This window comes from Myxine glutinosa, chromosome 7, assembly GCF_964187855.1.
Source record: "Myxine glutinosa chromosome 7, kmMyxGlut1.1, whole genome shotgun sequence".
Classification (NCBI taxonomy): domain Eukaryota; kingdom Metazoa; phylum Chordata; class Myxini; order Myxiniformes; family Myxinidae; genus Myxine; species Myxine glutinosa.
Window position 1 is genome coordinate 100425195 of NC_136267.1, and position 20130 is coordinate 100445324.

Below are 20130 nucleotides of genomic sequence, written 5' to 3' on the forward strand. Positions count from 1 at the left end.
TTTAAAAAGTGGATGATTAATGAAAAACGAACATTTATTACATACTGGATTTAAACTTACTACCTCATCTACATGTGATCCAAAGCTTACTACCTCCTCTGGGAAGCATGGTGGAGGTAGTGTCATGGCTTGGGCTTGCATGGCAGCTTCTGGAACTGGCTCACTCATCTTTATTGATGATGTAACTAATAATGGCAGCAGCACAATTAATTCGGAAGTGTACAGGAACATTTTGTCTGTCTATGTACAAGAAAATGCCTCCAAAGCCATTGTGCGTGACTTCACCATGCGGCAAGACAATGACCCAAAACAAACTGCCAACACAACCAAGAAGTTCATCAGGGGGGAAAGAGTGGAAGTCAAAACCCCCTAAAACAAACAACTGAAAATGGCTCTCAAAGGAAGATATAGTCCAGTCATTAAACAACAATTATTACTGCATGTTCAACAAAATTTGAACAAAAGGTTTTTCGATGGGTTTCACCTCTTTGATACCTCTGCGTTAAAAAAGAAAAGAAAAAAGTTTACCAAAATATGACATGGGGAACTACCTGAAAATAGGCCAAATCCAAGATGGCCGTCATCAAAATTAAACAAAGTGGAAAAATGTCATAAATATGGAATTGATCAAGATAAAAACATGTATGATGAGTCTATTTATATCAGCCTGAAAAGATAAATGCATTGGAATGTATTGTTTATATGTGCTGATTGATATGATAACATAGAGATTGTACACTGTTGAAAAAGAAATAAAAATTTTCATCAAATACAAAATGTTTGCCTAGTAATGGCGAAAATTATTTATTAATTATAAATTAATATATAAAATTATATAGAAAATATGAAATTATTTATAGTTTTATTAATATTAATCATGTAACATCTGTTTACTTTTTCTCAGGTGACTGATCTCAATTGATTGCGTCAACTGTAGACAAGAAAGAGATGGCTACCTGTGTGCTGTGCCTGGAGGCAATTAACCTGGACAAGCCTCAGGATTATGCAAAGTTGACAGAAAAAGGCTGTATTGGTATTTCTAATGCCAATTGACTGCGCAAATTAGATGTTCCAGACATCACATACACTGAAAACTGCTGCCTTGTTGTACACAAAGAGTGTCGAAGTGAGCATATTAACCCAAAAGCAATCAAGGCAGATCAAAAACGTAGTGCATCTACAGATACAGCTCAGAAAACACTTCGATCACATATTACATCATTCACTTTCAAAACTGACTGTTTTCTGTGTGGTATTTCTGTTGACCAGGATGCTGCATACAAACATCCAGATAGACGTGTACTTCAGTTCAGCCATGTGATGACGCTCGACTTCCAGAAAAACATTGCATCACAATGTGCCCAGAGACACGATGACTGGGCCAGGATGGTACAGGCACGTATTGTGCATACACATGACCTACCAGCTGATGAAGCTATCTATCACCATGAATGTGAAACACACTTTTGCTTAGGGAGGAATATTCCTGCAGCATACACTGAACAGGAGGCGGCTCCACCGAAGAAACAGAAACCTGGACGACCAAAGAGTATGTCCAAGATGGCAGCATTTGAGATTGCCATTGCATACTTAGAAGAGAATGATGATGAGACTATTACATTAGATAATTTACTTTCCATTATGAAAATAAGAAGTGGGCTGAGCGATGATGAATTGTACACGACAGCTCAGCTGAAAGGGGAGCTGGTGAATTATTATGGGAACAAGGTGTCCATAACTACAATTAGGCAACAGCCTAACATTGTAACTCTTACATCGAATGTGAACAATATCATACAAGAGGCACATGTAAATGCTGCAAAAGCCTACCAATCCAACATGGATGACTTGATCAAAATTGTGGGAGAATACATTCGTTCAGAGATAAAAGGTATGGACAAACACGACGATGAATATCCAGACTCTGATCTGATGACATCTATTTACAGAAATCTTGATTATCTCCCACATTCATTACGCATCCTCCTAGAAACCATCATCAAGAGTAGAAACTCTAAGCTCCATACTGCATCATTTGGCCAGGCAATAATGCAATCAACATGTCCACGTTCATTTCTGCCTCCTCTACAAGTTGGGCTCAGTGTCACACTAGAACACAAATATGGCCACCGTGATCTAGTGGACATGATTAGCAAACTCGGCTTTTGCTCATCATACACTGAAGAATCCAAGTATAGACAAAATGCAAAAACCACTCAGGGTGTTGACCTATTTGATGAGATTGCAGACACATTCCTGCAATACCAGGCTGATAATGTAGACCATGCCAGCAGAACGCTTGATGGCAGTGGCACAATCCATGTCATGGGTCAGATGGGAACATTTACCCCTGCCTTAAAAGTAACACGGAGGGTACCCCGACTGAAGGTGAACATGGGTGATCTTAAGAAAGTCTGCCATGTTAAACTGGTCCCACAAATAAACCCCAAGGCAGTTCAAGAAAACATTATCTCTGCCAACTATATATTGCGTTTGTGCGCAACCACTATAACAATGCTCACATTGTGTTTGATGGCTATGGCAGTGGTCCTTCTACCAAAGATGACACTCATCAGAGGAGAACTGGTAATGAGATGGGAGTGGATTTCACTCCAGATATGTTGTTCAAAATGACGAAAAAGCCATTTTTGGCAAACACAAGAAACAAACAGAAATTCCTTCATCTCCTGGGATATGAGATGGAGATGAAAGAAGGCATTCAAGTCAGTCACTCATCTGGAGATGCTGATTATGTTATGACATTGCAATGACTGCCTGCACAATTGCTCTGACACTGCCTGTGGTAGTTGTAGGGATGGCACTGACCTTCTCATTCTGCTGCAACACCACTTCACGCCCAGCAAACATGAGACCATCTATCTTCAAACTAGCACAAAGCTCATTGATATATCCATCCTGCAGAAGGAACTTGACCCTGACCTCAGTCATTCCCTGCTCTTTATTCATGCACTGTCTGGATGTGATATGACATCGAAGCCCTATGGCATAGGAAAAATGTCAGCTATGGGTAAATACCGTGGCCTCAAGGAATTCGCAGAGTTGTTCATGGTGGCAGATATTAATCATGAAGAACTTGAGCTATCTGGTAATCAGGCCATTGCAACCATTTATGGTTGTAAGCATGGTTCAGATTTGAATTTTGAACGTGCATCTACGTTCACCGAGAAGGTTGCTTCAAGCTCCGGCTATCTGCCCCCTGAACGTCTTCCACCGACATCAGATGCTGCCAGATTCCACAGCCAGCGGGTCTACCTCCGAGTGCAGGCCTGGCTAGGCAACAACATGGAGGCGACAGAATGGGGCTGGGTGCTCTGCAAGACCCAGCATGAGTCTATCTTGAAGCCACACAGAATGGATCAACTTGCTGCACCTGCATCTCTACTCAAGATCATTAAATGCAACTGTACTGGAATGTGTGCCAAAAACACATGCTCCTGCAGGAAAAATGGACTCAAATGTAACTTGGTGTGTGGTCACTGTAAAGGGATAACATGCACAAATGGGCAAATTCATGATTCCAGTGACACCACTGACTAATAGTGATGCACTGTGCAAATTTGAGATAAGCCATTATAGGTGCAGAGAGGCATGGTAGTATTAACCTTAATCCAACAATTAAAGTGAATAAGAACATGTTTTAGAGTTCCATTGACATTATAATTTTGTCATCAACATTGAATATATAGATGTCAGGGGTTTGAATATGCTAATTGATAGAGATTTCTAACCACTTTCTAATGCCGTTAGTTATGTACTTGTAGATATACTAATTTTGCATTTTTCGTCAAATCTTGGTGGCCATTTTGCATTTTATGTAACATTGAACTTGAAAATTACATTCCATAACATGTATATGTATATGCTGATATGAATAGACTCATCATACATGTTTTTATCTTGGCTGGTTCCATATTTGAAATTTTTTCCACTTTGGTTAATTTTGATGGTGGCCATCTTGGATTTGGCCTATTTTCAGGTAGTTCCCCATATCATATTTTGGTAAACTTTTTTTTTGTTTAAAGTGGAGGTATCAAAGAGGTGAAACCCATCGAGAAACCTTTTGTAAAAATTTTGTTGAACATCAACTATTTAATGACCGGACTAATACCAAGAGTTTTGTGACGACGACGAGTCACAAGCTCGATGCAGTTGTTGCATGCAAGGGATGTGCAGCCAAATACTAACTATTATACCCACTTTATTTCACTTTAAGTTCATCTGTTCCAATACTTATGCTTATCTAAAATGGGGGGGCTGAACATGAAAAGTGCTATTGTTCTAAAATGGTGAAACATATATACATAGATATACCAATAAATAGAAGCTGACTTCCTGTACTCTTGCCTCATATTCATCTTTTGATCTACAATACAAATCTATTGAGTATATAGCAATAACAAATTTGACTTCACTGTTCCCATACTTATGGAGGGTACAATAGGAGAGTTCTTGGTTGCTGAATGCTCCTGAATTTTATGGGAATTTTTGAAAGAATATTAAATAAAAAACCGTTTTTTAAATGTTGTTTGTGGCTGTTTCGGGTGAAAATACAGGCATTTATTTGTCACAGGTATGTGTGAAACCCCATAAAATAAATAAAAAACGAAAAGTAAAATTGCCACCCATATTTCTCTGTCAACTAAGATCCAATAGAATACATTCATGCAAAAAAGCATCACTTTTGGCAAAGATATTACATGGGATGACACGGTACACCAGACTAATACATGGAACTCACGAATATGGGGAGTTTACTTTATATTGTTGCAGATCTGGTCTAAGGGGCAAAATGGGGGATAGATTAGAATAGTTATTTCATACCACCTGTTAGCACAAGTGCAGCGAAATTCCCTTGAATAGTAAAATGTGCTGAGCACGAGTTTAGAAAGATCTAGCCCCTGCTCCCTTCACCCAAATGTCTGTGTCGAAGCCCCGACTTTCTAGTACATGGTGTTATGTAGAATTATTATATGTAAGTGCAAAATTTGCTACACTAGTGGAAACAATGTTTTTTTGCATCTATATACCCTTGGCAACAAGACCTGAGTTGGTTCCATTTTTTTCAATGGCATCTTCGGCGGCCATTTTGAATTTCAAAATGGCCGCCGTTTTTTGCAATTTTGTATGTATTCTAATTTCTACAGTCTTAAACTACACATCAATAACTATAATTACAATAATGAAAGAAATATGAACATTTGCTTTATTCTTTTTTATCTTACAGGTATTCATAGACAAGTTGGATTTCAGCTTCACCGCCGCATAATGTCATCGTTTGAAGAGCCGCCTTCTAAGAAGCAATGCACAAGTTACGAACTTTGTGTATTCTGCCAAGAGAGAACTCCTGAACCTTTGGTTGACGTTGCTCATGCCAATTTCAAATGTGCTTCATATGAAACATTTCTTAGCAGCTTACACAAAAGAGTGCAACTTGGCAACTTAAGCTTTGCGTCAGCTAGTAAGAGACTATGTGATGTTTCTTCAGTAGTACTTAAATAAAAAAAGGCTACATGGCACAAGCAATGTTACAAGGCAGTGACAAATCGTGCTCATATCAAACGTGATGAAGTGAACTTTAGTAAATCTTGTGAATCAAATAATATTTCAAATCTGACGAACCGCAAGAGGGGACGACCGTCGAATCCTCAAAACCGAGCAGCACCGTCAACTTCAGCAACAACTGTGTCAACAGTTACAAGATCTCAAAGCAAAAGTGACTCATTCTTCAGAGATAAATGTTTCTTTTGCCAGAAAGATACTAATGAGGTTCTCCATCCTTGTACTAGTTATAGTTACACGTTACAGTTACACGTTCACTGAAGCAGCCAGATTTCTTCCTGTACTTGGCGTCTCTAGAAAATTTGTGCATATACTTCTTCAGCTACAACCGACTAGATTATGCTCAAAACATCCCAGAATATCTTGCAAGAGTAAGTGATACCAAGGACCTAGATCCAATCACCTGGAATAGACTGCTGGCAGGAGACTTCGCACTAAAGAAAAGGGATGTGCCATTCACAGGTGTCGGTATAGATCAAGGACAAGAGTTCCTGAATAAAGTTCTCAAAGGGGATGGTGGACTAAAAGGAATCACCAATAAGCCTGCAACTCTCCTGAAATACTGTCTTTGTGCCCCAGAGTTAGCAAGACTGGCCATGGAGTCTGAGATGATGATTGGTATGTCAAAAGAAGCCAGTGCTCGTCATCATCACCTGACGTCAGCGAAATTCAATCAACGGGAATAGAGTGTAAATCAGTTATTGGCAACATTGAAGGATTGTAATCCATTTGCTGACAAATCAGCTAAGTTGTACAATTTGATGACACACAAAATTGCAAAAAATGGCGGCCATTTTGAAAGTCAAAATGGCCGCCAAAGACGCCATTGAAAAAAATGGAACCAACTCAGGTCTTGTTGCCTAGGATATAACGATTCCAAAAAACATTGGTTCCACTAGTGTAGAAAATTTTGCACTACAATGACACAACACCATGTACTATTCCCTTTCTCCACATTATTGAACAATCCACGTCGTGGAACCAAAAAAAGGGCATTTTACGTGCCAAAAAGGCCACGAACGTGGCAGTGGGAGGGTTTCCGTTTGTGCTGGTGGGTATGTTGTCACTACTAGACTTGGGCAAAAGGTCCCGGAAGGAGACACCCGAGATGCAACGAGGCTATGACTACACTGAGCACTCACCCAGGAACCCAACGGGTAACCAGGTCAAGTGGCTTATGTGGACGAAGCTGGGCCACGCATATGGGTGGAGCTCAACAGCTCATGGCACATGTTCTTTTGTCTCATTGATCCCCTGCCAAGTCCCATGTTCCCCCGATGGAATGAATAAGGTGTAGATGTTAAGTCGTCGTGATACTAGGGATGTCATTTTATTACTTGCAAAATCGAAGATTTTTCAAGTATATTGGTCGGTTGGTTTGTGGTTCTGTCTGTCTGTCTGTTTGTCTGTCTGTTTGTCACTGGCCTACAGGTCACAATCCAAAACCGATCGTCACGAAACTTCACCAAGGTGTATAGGTCATCCCGATTGAGAAGCCTATTGATTTTGAGGTCAAAGGTCAAAGATCATCTGGAGGTCAAATTTCTAAAATCCCCATTTGAAATCCTATTGACTTGAAAATTGAATAGCATTTGTATATTGAGTCACTAAATTGGGGAATGAAGTATTTTTGAGGTCAAAAGGTCAAAGGTCAACTGAAGGTCAAACTTCCAAAATCATAAATTTTCATCGGAAAAAACCGTCAATTTTCATCTGATCGACTTGGAAATTGAACAGCATTTGCAAATTGTGCCACCAATTAGGAAAACCAACGATTTGAGGTCAAAAGGTCAACTCAAGGTCAAACTTCCAAAATCATTCATTTTCATCTGAAAACCCATCAATTTTCATCCGATTGACTTGAAAATAGAACAGCATTTGTGTATTGCCTCACTGAATTGGGAAACCAACTATTTTTGAGGTCAAAAGGTCAAATGTCAACTCAAGGTCAAACTTCTAAAATCATCATTTTTCATCTGAAAAATCGTCACTTTTCACCCTGTTGACCCGAGCTTTGATCAAGATCGTAAATTTTGAATCTTCATGAAATGGACAATTTGCTGTATCAATGGAAACTTTGGGGGGGGGGGGGGGGCGGATTTTGCAAGTATCGTGCTCCGCATGACGTCTTCTTGTTTAATTATTTTCCTGTGATAGTGGATGTGCGGCTGTGGCTTTCTCCCCTTTCCCCATTTCCTTGTTAATAAATACCCATTTTGATGAAACCTTGTGCAGTTATCGTTAGCCTTCATGAAGGAAATAGAGAAATATTCACCACCAGCATTCAATAGTGATCATAACACCCGCCATGGTCATTGCATTCGGAGACAGCGATTCGCACCAAATTCATCCAGTCGACAAGGACACCTTTTCGTCCCATACCCGCCATGTGGCATGGCGGTCGTTGAAGACCACACGACCAGTAACAATATATTGCTATTGCATTGCCCTTGCAAGACAAATTGCATTTCAAGAGCCAGGTTTTCAGCTGCGCAGTCTGCATTCGCCATGTGGATGTTACCTTTTGAAACCTTTTGAAAAGATTTTAGGCTGATACCATGTTTGTTTTGTTGTTTTTTCTGAATAAAATCTTCCTTCTTTCCCAACTCCAACTTTATATCAGCTCTGTTCTGCTGTCCCTTAATAATATGGTGCAATACAGTAAATAACACTACTTATTGATCAAAGTCAGTATTCGATGATGCTATAGTCGGCGGTGAAAACAGTCAGTGCACAATGCCATAATTTGGAGGGATAATATTCCATGGTACCATTTGCAATAGTAACCTTTGGGTCAATACTTTAGCCAAATACAAAATTGGCTGCACATGTCAACTAGAGGTTAACACGGGCATGTTACCTCAAATTGATCTTTGTTGGTGTGAATACAATGTAGTAGCCCCAAGGATGAGATGCTTTTAACAGATCAGATGTGTTTAGTTGTGCAAGTGCATACCCAACCCATACTGTTGCGACTCCGGAAGATCTGCGTCTTCTCCTTCACGGCTCACAAGCTCAAAATGAGCCAAGTAAGCATCTGAGTGGAACACAGCTAGATCATCGCGACTCGCCATTCTGGGAGCAATCACCCTGCAATATGAAGCAAAGCAAAAAATAAATAACTGCCCTACACGAGGTGGACCCGCACATCCACCTGTTCCTCCCGACGTCATTCTGAGCATGCTACCCTTTCATCCCCTCTCATTTTTGGTGCTCTCAGGTGCTTAACATTGCAATGTACAAAGAAAAGTGCAACCCCTGACCCCAAGAGCAACACATTTTACAAGTGACAGCGTGAGAAGGAGGGGTGAGGCGGTGGATTATGTATTATGTAGGAAAATAAATAACGCAATTGGTATTTTTGTCATTTTACCCGCCACCCACGACTCGTACTCTCCGTGCCTACGTACGTATTATGTACACAAATACCGAACAGGAAGAGCAAGATGGCGACGTCTTACCTCATGAACTTCAGGAGTCCATAAGCTTTTATCAGCAAATGAACCATGCTGGCCTGCAAGAGACAACCAGGTTTGGCGTACTGTATCTCTTCAGTTAGTGACTTACACAATCCATTAATAATGATGATATCAACGTGAATACAAGATGAACACCATGATGATGATGATGATGATGATGATGATGATATCAACGCGGATACAAGATGAACACCATGATGATGATGATGATATCAACGTGAATACAAGATGAACACCATGATGATGATGATGATGATGATATCAACGTGGATACAAGATGAACACCATGATGATGATGATGATATCAACGTGAATACAAGATGAACACCATGATGATGATGATGATGATATCAACGTGGATACAAGATGAACACCATGATGATGATGATGATGATGATGATGATATCAACGCGGATACAAGATGAACACCATGATGATGATGATGATGATATCAACGTGGATACAAGATGAACACCATGATGATGATGATGATGATATCAACGTGGATACAAGATGAACACCATGATGACGATGATGATATCAACGTGAATACAAGATGAACACCATGATGATGATGATGATGATATCAACGTGGATACAAGATGAACACCATGATGATGATGATGATGATATCAACGTGGATACAAGATGAACACCATGATGATGATATCAACGTGGATACAAGATGAACACCATGATGATGATGATGATGATGATATCAACGTGGATACAAGATGAACACCATGATGATGATGATGATATCAACGTGGATACAAGATGAACACCATGATGATGATGATATCAACGTGGATAAAAGATAAACACCATGATGATGATGATGATGATGATGATATCAACGTGGATACAAGATGAACACCATGATGATGATGATGATATTAACGTGGATACAAGATGAACACCATGATGATGATGATGATGATATCAACGTGGATAAAAGATAAGCACCATGATGATGATGATGATGATATCAACGTGGAAACAAGATGAACACCATGATGATGATGATGATGATGATGATGATGATATCAACGTGGATACAAGATGAACACCATGATGATGATGATGATGATATCAACGTGGATAAAAGATAAACACCATGATGATGATGATGATATCAACGTGGATACAAGATGAACACCATGATGATGATGATGATATCAACGTGGATACAAGATGAACACCATGATGATGATGATGATATCAACGTGGATACAAGATGAACACCATGATGATGACGATGATGATATCAACGTGGATACAAGATGAACACCATGATGATGATGATGATATCAACGTGGATACAAGATGAACACCATGATGATGATGATGATGATGATATCAACGTGGATACAAGATGAACACCATGATGATGATGATGATATCAACGTGGATAAAAGATAAACACCATGATGATGATGATGATGATATCAACGTGGATACAAGATGAACACCATGATGATGACGATGATGATATCAACATGGATACAAGATGAACACCATGATGATGATGATGATGATATCAACGTGGATACAAGATGAACACCATGATGATGACGATGATGATATCAACATGGATACAAGATGAACACCATGATGATGATGATGATGATATCAACGTGGATACAAGATAAACACCATGATGATGATGATGATGATATCAACGTGGATACAAGATGAACACCATGATGATGACGATGATGATATCAACATGGATACAAGATGAACACCATGATGATGATGATGATGATATAAACGTGGATACAAGATGAACACCATGATTATGATGATGATATCAACGTGGATAAAAGATAAACACCATGATGATGATGATGATTATATGATTTCGCGATCACTTTGGCAGAATGGAGTGCAATTGGAACAGTTTGGGTTGGAACAAACATATTGTATACAAATTTATCGTCCGTCTGTGGTACTGGTAGTGGTTCGAAGTAGAGCTCACGCGGTAAGGTAGTCGTGCCATGGAGTCGCACGTCCGTACGTAGTCGTCGCTATGCACGTAAAGAACGCGACAGGACGCCATGCCAGACGAACTTCGTTCATTCGCTCAAAAACTCAGCCTTCTCCCAATTCGCGATTGAAAGGGTTCGCGTATGAAAAAAAGCAGGGATTGAAGAGGAGAAAGTCGTGAAGGGGTTGTGTAAAAGTTCCTCAGATAAACCAGTAAGATCCACTTCCTGACATTTAAAATACATTTGAATATCAGCACAGTAATATTATCAGGCACATGGACAAAAAATGAAAGTACAAAGAATGGTGCTGCTACAGCCATGAATCCATCAACGTGTAGATCTTATATCATTTAACGAAGATTCCAGATCAGTATCGTTTCGATGACAACCATTCCAAAATGAAAATGTAATGTTCTTCTTCCTCTCGTAGAAGTAACCGTAATCCAAGACAACGCAAGGATAACAATTATGATAAGATATAATTCAAACGATAATCTGTTTCTCTGTGTATATATTTTTTATTGCTACCCTTATACCCCTTCTCGAGTTGATGTAACCGCTATTGTATATTTCTGCAGTTGATAGTGGCCATGGCATGGCATAAACTCATTAGCAGCAGTACCTTGACATTGTTTTTAATATCGCCATCCGTTCGCATTCATTGAGTCACAAACCTTAATTGATATTTCATGTCATTTAAATGCTTTGCGTACACAGAAATTATGGATTGTGAAATATGTTATTTTCATGAATAAAATCAGATATCGCGAGATTGTCCTTAGTGGGGGGACGTTGGGCGCGATTTGTTCGTTGTGTTGTGTTAGGCTGCCTTCGTTTTGTTTGCTTTATTTGAGAACTGCTGAAAATATTACCTTCCAGTTTGATATAGAAATCGGTTTTCAAACACGTTATAAACTTTTATGCTTTTTGATGTACAGTATGGAAAGGCCTAATGATTCTGGCGCCTTCGTGCTGAGCTTCATGACGGAGATCGTTGAGAGAATTTTCTCCCATCTTAGTGCGAAACAACTACTCTCCTCTGCCTGGTGCGTCTTGTGTCTGTGTTCATTGAAACAGTGACATTGATAGCTTAACCTGCGCTGCGAGTATGATGCCTGGATTTGAACATGTGTGTGTATATATTAGGGGGATCCAAAAATTTGAAGATTGGATTTTCATTTCTCCACAAGCCTGCCCCTATTCCTATTGAAGAAAGTAGTTTGTGGTGAAAATTTGAGCTTGATTGGACAATATTTAGAGGTTGCTCAAAATGTTGACACATTTTAATGAATTGCTTGTTTTCTTGTGACGTCATCGGAGCACGCGCGCAGGGCAACCTGGGACACCTCGGCCATTTTGATACCCTCTCGAACAACGTCGTCAGCGGATTCACATTAAATAGTTTTTGTTCACGACCAGTCATGCCAATTTGCGGCGTATTTCGTTGTTCAAACAGGCCAGGCGTTAGGCCAGGAGTTAAGTTTTACAAAACGCCCAAACTTCTACTGAATCAGGGTGAGGAAACAAGAAATTTAAGTGAAGAGAGGCGGCGAAGGCTGCCATCAATCGCAGTGACATCCAAACAGAATCACAGTGGGATCGCACACCTGTCTGCTCCGATCATTTTGTTAACAGTAAGTAAGAACATGTTTCATGGAATGTGAAACCTGGAACATAAAAGTATTGAATTTTAAACTATCCAATAAACTTTCTAAAGTTATGTACTCTTATCAACTCGGTCAAAATGAATCTCGATTTTATCATGTGAAGAACGTGCTATGTATTCGTTGCTTACATGATAAATATAGGTGATGACTTATGGCCATACGCACAAAGCACACATGGCGGCACTCACTTCGCACTGTGCGTCACATGTCTACAAAGTATGCACACATGCATGCACAGCTTAAAACTGCAGTGGTTTTTGAACAAATGGAGGGCACTTAATCAATCAGGTCCATAACATTAACACAAGCAGCTTTAAAAAATACATGTTTGTTTAATATATTAATACCTTGGATCGAATCAAGTGGACGTCATTCAGTTCTTTGTGTCGGATTTGTCGCACCCATCCATCTTGGTACAACCTGTATGCCTCGAGGCATTTATACTTCTTCAACTCATCTTTGGTATAGGCCGATTTGCTGAACAACAGGTAGTTGATCACGTCGATGTGGGTCACCTGAGGCCACTTGCTCACATTCTTCTCAAATTGATCATTTGATAGACCATAAGGGTCACACCCAATGACAGAAATCTTCTCTTTGTAACGAACAAGAACGTCCGGGGGGAGCGTCTCTTGGTAGCCAAGGTTGGCACTCGCACTGCTAGCCATACTCAAGCCTGGATCTACCGTATCCTTACGTACACTCCAAGTCTGTTCTACAGGTAGTTGGTTGCAGGTTGACCCACTGCCCAGGTGTTCACCAGTTCACTGGTCCACGGCAAACTTAAACCGAATGTTCTGTGTTTGTTGGGCAACAATACGTAATATAAACTAGATGGCACCACACTCCACATGAACGTGACAAAACAAACAAAATTACTTTATAAAACAGACTTTTTGCGATCCGCATTCACCATAAACCAACGCAACAAATCAATATCAGCGCACACGGACAGATTAGCTTGGGTATCAAAATGGCCGCCGCGCAATGCGAGATGGGTAATTTGTGACGTCAGTGAAAACAAAGGATAGCCCAACTGGAACTGCCACTTTAAAGCTGCTGGCAGTGATGACCGGTTTACTCGCACCCACTTTTGATACAACCCCACTTTCGATACAACCCCACTTTCATTGGACATGCTTTGACACAACCCCCTTGGATACAACCCTGATACACACACACACACACACACACACACACACACACACACACACACACACACACCACATCCACCCCTCCCCCTCCACACGCACACCACAACCCCCCAAACCCCCCCCCCCACAAAACCCCAACGCCCCAACCCCCCCCCCCCCCCACACACACACACACACACACATACATCGACACACACACACACACACACACACGTACTTTACAACAACCCTGCTTTCACATTACTAGGGCATGCCCGTACTATATATATATCTAAAATTATATCCCCCCCCTCTATTTACATGAAATGGTTTGGTCCATTCGCAAAGCCAAAGCGAACGGCTTGCGAGTACGGTGACAATCCCCCCCCCCCCCCCCCCCTCTATTTACATGAAATGGTTTGGTCCAAAGCGAACGGCTTGCGAGTACGGTGACAATCCCCCCCCCCTCTATTTACATGAAATGGTTTGGTCCAAAGCGAACGGCTTGCGAGTACGGTGACAATCCCCCCCCTCTATTTACATGAAATGGTTTGGTCCAAAGCGAACGGCTTGCGGAGTTTGGTAAAGAAATCGCCATAGCGTGCACAAACGCGCAGGAAAGCGAAAGAATCGCAAATTAGTTTTAATTAGTTTTAAAACATAGTTTAACGCCAACATAGTTTGCCAACGTGAAATAAATGAATACGCTCTCAAATGTGCCGTCCGAGGCAGAGTCTGTTCGCCACGTTCGGCACACGTGATAGCTCGCTGCTCTCTGATTGGTTGAATCGTTTTTTGGACATAGCTCGGTAACTACTTCTCCGATTAATATGAAACCTTGAAAAGGCACATCCTCAGGTCCCCAGCAATATATCTGGCAAGTTTCAATTAGATCGGACCCGTGGTTGTCGAGAAACAGCGGTCACAGACACACAGACATACACACACACATACACACACACATACACACACACAGAGATTACTGGAATTATAGATAGATTATTATTTTTCTCCATCAATTTATCACGAGATGATGCTCAAAAAATTTCATCCTGATCAGATGAAGTTTTGTACTTGTCGAATTATGACGTCATAATGGAGGCACATATGACATAATTCACAAGGCTTATTCTCCATGGATAGTTCTTTGCAATGACATATGTCTCAATCTTTTCTACTCAGCGCTTTTGGAGATGGAGAGATGTAAAAAAAAATCGGTTTTCCCAAGATGGCGGCCGTACCATGTGACCTATGACGTCATAATTACCCTCAAAAGATTACCCTCCTGAACACACCCCAACACACACACATCCCCACCCCCTGCCCCCCCCCCCCCCCCCACACACACGCACATTCCCAAATACACACACACACACACACACACATCCCCCAACCCCCCCTCCCCCCACATACACACACACACCCACACACATCCCTCCTACCCCCACCTACACACAAACACCCTCACACCCCTCCCCCCACACGCACATCCCTCCACACACACACACACACACACACACACATCCGCCCTCCCCCCCCCCCTCCACACGCACCCCCCCCCCCCCCACACACACACACACACACATACACACACACACACAAACACATCCTATGGCACACCTATGGTGAAAATTTCATTTCAATCTGTGCAATGATTGCAGAAAAAGCGATTTTTAAAAGAAAATAAACCTGAAATTGCAGAGCCAGAATTATTTATTTTATTTGAAAAACCAATGTGAGGTTTCTTCTTCTTCAGCCTCTCTCAACTCTGTGTCAAATGCGATAGAGTTAAAAAAGTCAGAATTTGACCAAATCTGTTTTACTCGTTTGTTAATATACCTCAGCTATTGACAAATCTTAAATTAGAATTTTATTTGAGGTTAAAATGACCGTGAGAGATCGTGTCCAACGATCCCTTCAGTCTGTACATGTGATGAATAATTAAATCCGCACACCGATGCCTCTTCTTCTTCATGCAATAACAACTTCTAGCTTCCAGACCGTACATCCGATCATCTTGAACTTTTGCACACTTGTTACTCTTCATGACTTCTACTATAGTATGAAGTGTCACGTCGATCAATAAAGCGATTCAAGAGATATCCATTTTGAAAATATATTTTCGTTTAATTAACGATATCTGCCAAACCACGTGACATATCGCAAATTCCAAAATGACATTTTAGTAGACTGACATGCTGAACAGATCTGTGAAGTTTCCCCTCGATTGGATCAAAAATGAGGGAGGAGCTAGGTTTAAAGGTTCATGCTTAAAAATGTCATAACGCTGAAACCATGTGACGCATGACGTCATGCTCGTTGACTTTTTTGTTCGTCATGGGCATGCGATTCTGCCTGCAAAGTTTGGCCTCGATCTGTTCAGCCGTTGCAGAGAAAAAGGGGTTTTCGTGTTTTCTCGAAAAAACAATATGGCGGCCGAACCACGTGACCTGTGATGTCATAATTACCATTGAAATATTCCACAGACCGAGTCCCTCAATGGTGAAAATTTGATCTCAATCGGTTGTATTATTGCAGAGAAAATGTTTTTTAAAGGAAATTAAAACTTAAATGGCAAGAGCACTGGGAGACATGGCCTGAGAGGACAAAATGGTGCGTTTCTTCTTTCAACAATAAAGACTTGTAGCTTCGAGACTGTACATCCAATCATCTTGAAATTTGGCACACTTGTTCTGCTTGATGAGAGCTACATTGCATTAAAAATTCAAGTCGATCAATGCAGTGGTTCAAGAGTTAGAGGCTTTCTAGGATTTTCCTTCCATTATTTATTGTGGCCAAACCATGTCACTTATCAAAATGTCTCAAGTAACATTGAAACATCCCCCCATGAGGAACATTTGTGTAAAGTTTCCACTCGATATCTTCACAAGATTATGGAGGTGATACCATTTCTAGTTTATGCTTAAAAACGTCATAACTCTGAAACCATGTGACGGGTGACGTCGTGCTCTGAGGCTTTTTTGTTCGTCATGGGTATGCGAATACGCATGCCAAGTTTGGGCTCGATCCGTTCAGCTGTTGCGGAGAAAAAGGGGGTTTCGGTGTTTTTAAAGAAAAACAAATATGGCGGCCGAACCATGTGACGTATGACTTCGAATTTTTTTGCATTCTGAGTTTTTTTTTAAGTAAGCATCTGCGAAAAAAAATCTCTTTCGGGGAGAAATATTGTGTTTGACTAATTCTAACCTCTTAACGTTAGCATTTTTAATATACTCAATAAACATGTTTTTGTTCCCATTAAAGAGTTCTTTAGAATGAGCCATTCCTCAAATTTTTCCATTGAGCCGTTTCGGAGATACAGAGGGCAAAGTTGAAGGTGTTTTACAATATGGCGCCCATACCACGTGACCTATGACGTCATAATTAGCATAAAAAAATTATATGAGCCTAGCCGATCATTTGATGAAAATTTCCTGTCAATCCGACCAGCGGTTGCTGAGAACATTAATTATGAAGTTTTTGGAGGTGCAAAATAGGGTGGAAGAATAATAAGAAGAAAAACTCTAGCAGTAATAATAGGTTACTCTCCATTTCATGGAGAGTAAACCTAATAGTCCTTGAGCCAGACCAAAAGTAATGCTCCGGCGGGGGGAGTAATTCTCATTATGATTTTCCATTAGACCAATGTCTCAAGTGTCAGAAAAGGTGTGATGGACATCTGAGAACGGTAGCTTAGTGCCCGGATGGACGCCATCTTTGAAACCACCCAGCTCGAAAATGCCCATTTGGTGGGGTACATTGTTGCACGTGTATCTGGACTTCTATACTAGCTATCGATGTGCGGTTGACGACTAAATATACGTCCGATGTGTACCGTCTAAATAAAAAATAATATGAAGCATTTTGTTTTAGATTAATTATTATAAAAATCAATTATCGAAAAAAAATCATATATTTTTCAATATTTTATTATTAGACTTGTACTTTTTTTAGTGAAACAACACTGGTATGATTTTCCAAATTATGCATTGTGCTACACCGTTTATCTGTCTATAAAAATAACTCAAAAACTAAAACATATCATCCACCACGAGTTTACAACAAATAAATGTAAAGAGGCATAAAATGACTTAGGCCGCCGCTGGCATTATCTATTCTGACGATAACGCAAGTTAGGAATGTCGTACGGAGAGGATTTTAACACCATACGATATCTAATAAGCAGGCGGAAATTGTTACATAGGAAATCTGCACTTTGGTGGCCATCTTGGATTTCAAAATGGCCGCCAATTATATTAATTATTCATTACTAGAGTTTGGAAAGACGTATGGAGCTGATTTTAACACCATACGATGTATATTCCTAATAAGCAAGCGGAGGTATCATTGAACATGTCATGTTTTAGTCAAATAACACCGGTATGATCTTCCAAATTATACATTTTGCTAAACCGTTTATCTGTCTATAAAGATTTTCAGGCAATTTGGCCTGCATTATAATAGAGAACAACATATGCTATACAATATACAGTGCACACAAAGTTAATCATCAGAGTCGCCATCAGAGTCATTGGCATCCTGAGCCACGATAGCATCATCCTGCACCATGTTGGAGCATCCCTGCAGCTTACACACAACGGTGCACTTCAACCCATTCAGTATGCAGGAGCAATCTGACGGTCGACACGTCCTTCTGCATGTGCATGAGATGAGATTCAAGACGACATCTGGAGCTGGTAGACCCGCCATCCATCGGATTGTGAGCGAACCGCCATCATCGAGTTCCCAACCATGTCCTGCTGATGGTGTTGGGACGTCTGGTAGGTTTTCAAGGCTGCGTCGCCAGATAGCCGCCTGATAGTTGGCCCTAAGCGTATGCTGCATCAAGGAGTCTTCACAAGGCGGCAATTGTCCAGATTCGATCTGGCCCTTCTTTGCACAGAACATGTGATAACGGAGTGAATTAACACCGACGATCTTCGTGTTCTTGGCGTACAGCTGACACGTGAAGGCCTGAATGCTATTGAAGACGTCTGTTGGTACATTCCACGAAGATCCCAGATCTGTGAATGCTTGAAGATACAGCTCATTCGCTTGCACAAGCTTCAAAGCCTTTATCTTTCCTTGGCTAGCCAGAGCACTCACAGTGTCACACCCGCTCCATGCATGAAGCCCTGGCAATGCACTGCAAACTCCAGACCCCAATACCGCAGCCAACTTTCCAACGTCGATCATTCTGACTCGAACCTTTGTTCCTCGTCTGATGAAGAGCTGACTATCGATGGTTCTGCTGAGATGAAGACTGATGATCAGAACGTCGGTGTCATCTGCCACTAAGATGATCGTCTTGTAGTGGGTAGCGGCGTGCTTTGCGTGGAGAAACATACGCGTGTCTGCTTCCTCGTGGCTACATTCGAGTGCTTGCACCAACTTCCACCTATCGCGGGTCAGTACCAGACATTTTTCACCACAGGTGACATACAGTGTTCTGTTGCCTAGCTTTTCGCGATTTGTTTCATGTTTCCACGACTCCGCCAGAAACACAACCATTTCTCCTTTGTCTGGCTGCAAGCAAGGAGACGCCGCCAGTTCATGATTTTGTGTGCGGGTCTGATCTCGCTGAAACTGATGCCTTCATTTGAACCGCGGTTCACACGCTCAGCTGCTTTGATGGATTCTTCTGTGTATGTGTCAAAGACAACATCGATGCGCTCACTGCCTTGACCAGCGTGAAGCGCTGCAGCAAGGATGCGGTCAGATAGTTCTTCGAACGTGTCGTTCTCGCCATGCATCTTTTGTATGAGAGCCATCACATCAATTATTGTTGCACTTCGCTTGTCAACGTTCTCGGCTGGTTCCACAAGACCTTCCATGTGTTTCGCAAGTGCAGCTTTGTTCGTTTTTTTCATTGACCCATCAACGTTTGCCAAAGACCATGGTAACGGCCCTAGTGGGTGACAAAGGACAAGTTGCATGTCGAGGTTCCTTGTCTTGGCGATGAGTATCATGGTGGCAAACAGTTGTCTGTCAGCTCTCAGGACGATCTCCTTGTTTGTGCCCTTCACAACTTTCTGCTTGATCTTACCAAAGGTCTTCAAGTTTAGCTTGTTCAATGTGTCATGAAAGCCTGTTCCCTCTTCAAGACGTTTCTGGAAGCTTTGATACGCCGCTTCCCCCTTTTGCAGGGTGTTGAGTAGGTCATTAGAAACGTCCTCCCTCGCAGCCGCTCCGGTAGATATACTGAGAAGACATGACGGATCATCGGCGAATGGATTGGTCCAGTCATTTTCCAGTAGATCACAGATAGCTGTGACGCCAG

General features: G+C 41.2%; 2 protein-coding genes across 5 annotated transcripts in view; one reads left to right on the top strand and one right to left on the bottom strand.

Annotated features, from left to right (window-relative positions):
* The window catches only part of HDAC8 (histone deacetylase 8), an 80098-nt gene extending 68614 nt beyond the window's left edge, over window positions 1-11484 (bottom strand). For 2 of the 3 annotated variants that reach the window (XR_013624122.1, XM_068123165.2), the window contains exons 1-3: window positions 11041-11270; window positions 9042-9094; window positions 8537-8670 (exon numbers count right to left, since the gene is read on the bottom strand). Coding sequence is in view for 2 of the 3 variants with exons in the window: in XM_068123165.2 (XP_067979266.2) it covers window positions 8537-8670; window positions 9042-9094; window positions 11041-11121 (268 nt within the window). In the remaining variant the exon portion in view is untranslated. Of the gene's footprint in view, window positions 1-8536; window positions 8671-9041; window positions 9095-11040; window positions 11271-11346 lie in introns of those variants that run through there. The other variant, XM_078782042.1, reaches the window with a different exon arrangement.
* Window positions 11485-11815: 331 nt separating this feature from the next.
* Window positions 11816-20130, top strand: part of FBXO22 (F-box protein 22) — a 49919-nt gene continuing 41604 nt past the window's right edge. Inside the window, exon 1 of one of the 2 annotated variants that reach the window (XM_078782051.1) lies at window positions 11816-12096. In XM_078782051.1, the coding sequence (XP_078638177.1) occupies window positions 11981-12096 (116 nt within the window). In that variant the 5' untranslated portion in view covers window positions 11816-11980. The remainder of the gene's footprint in view (window positions 12097-20130) is intronic. The other variant, XM_078782049.1, reaches the window with a different exon arrangement.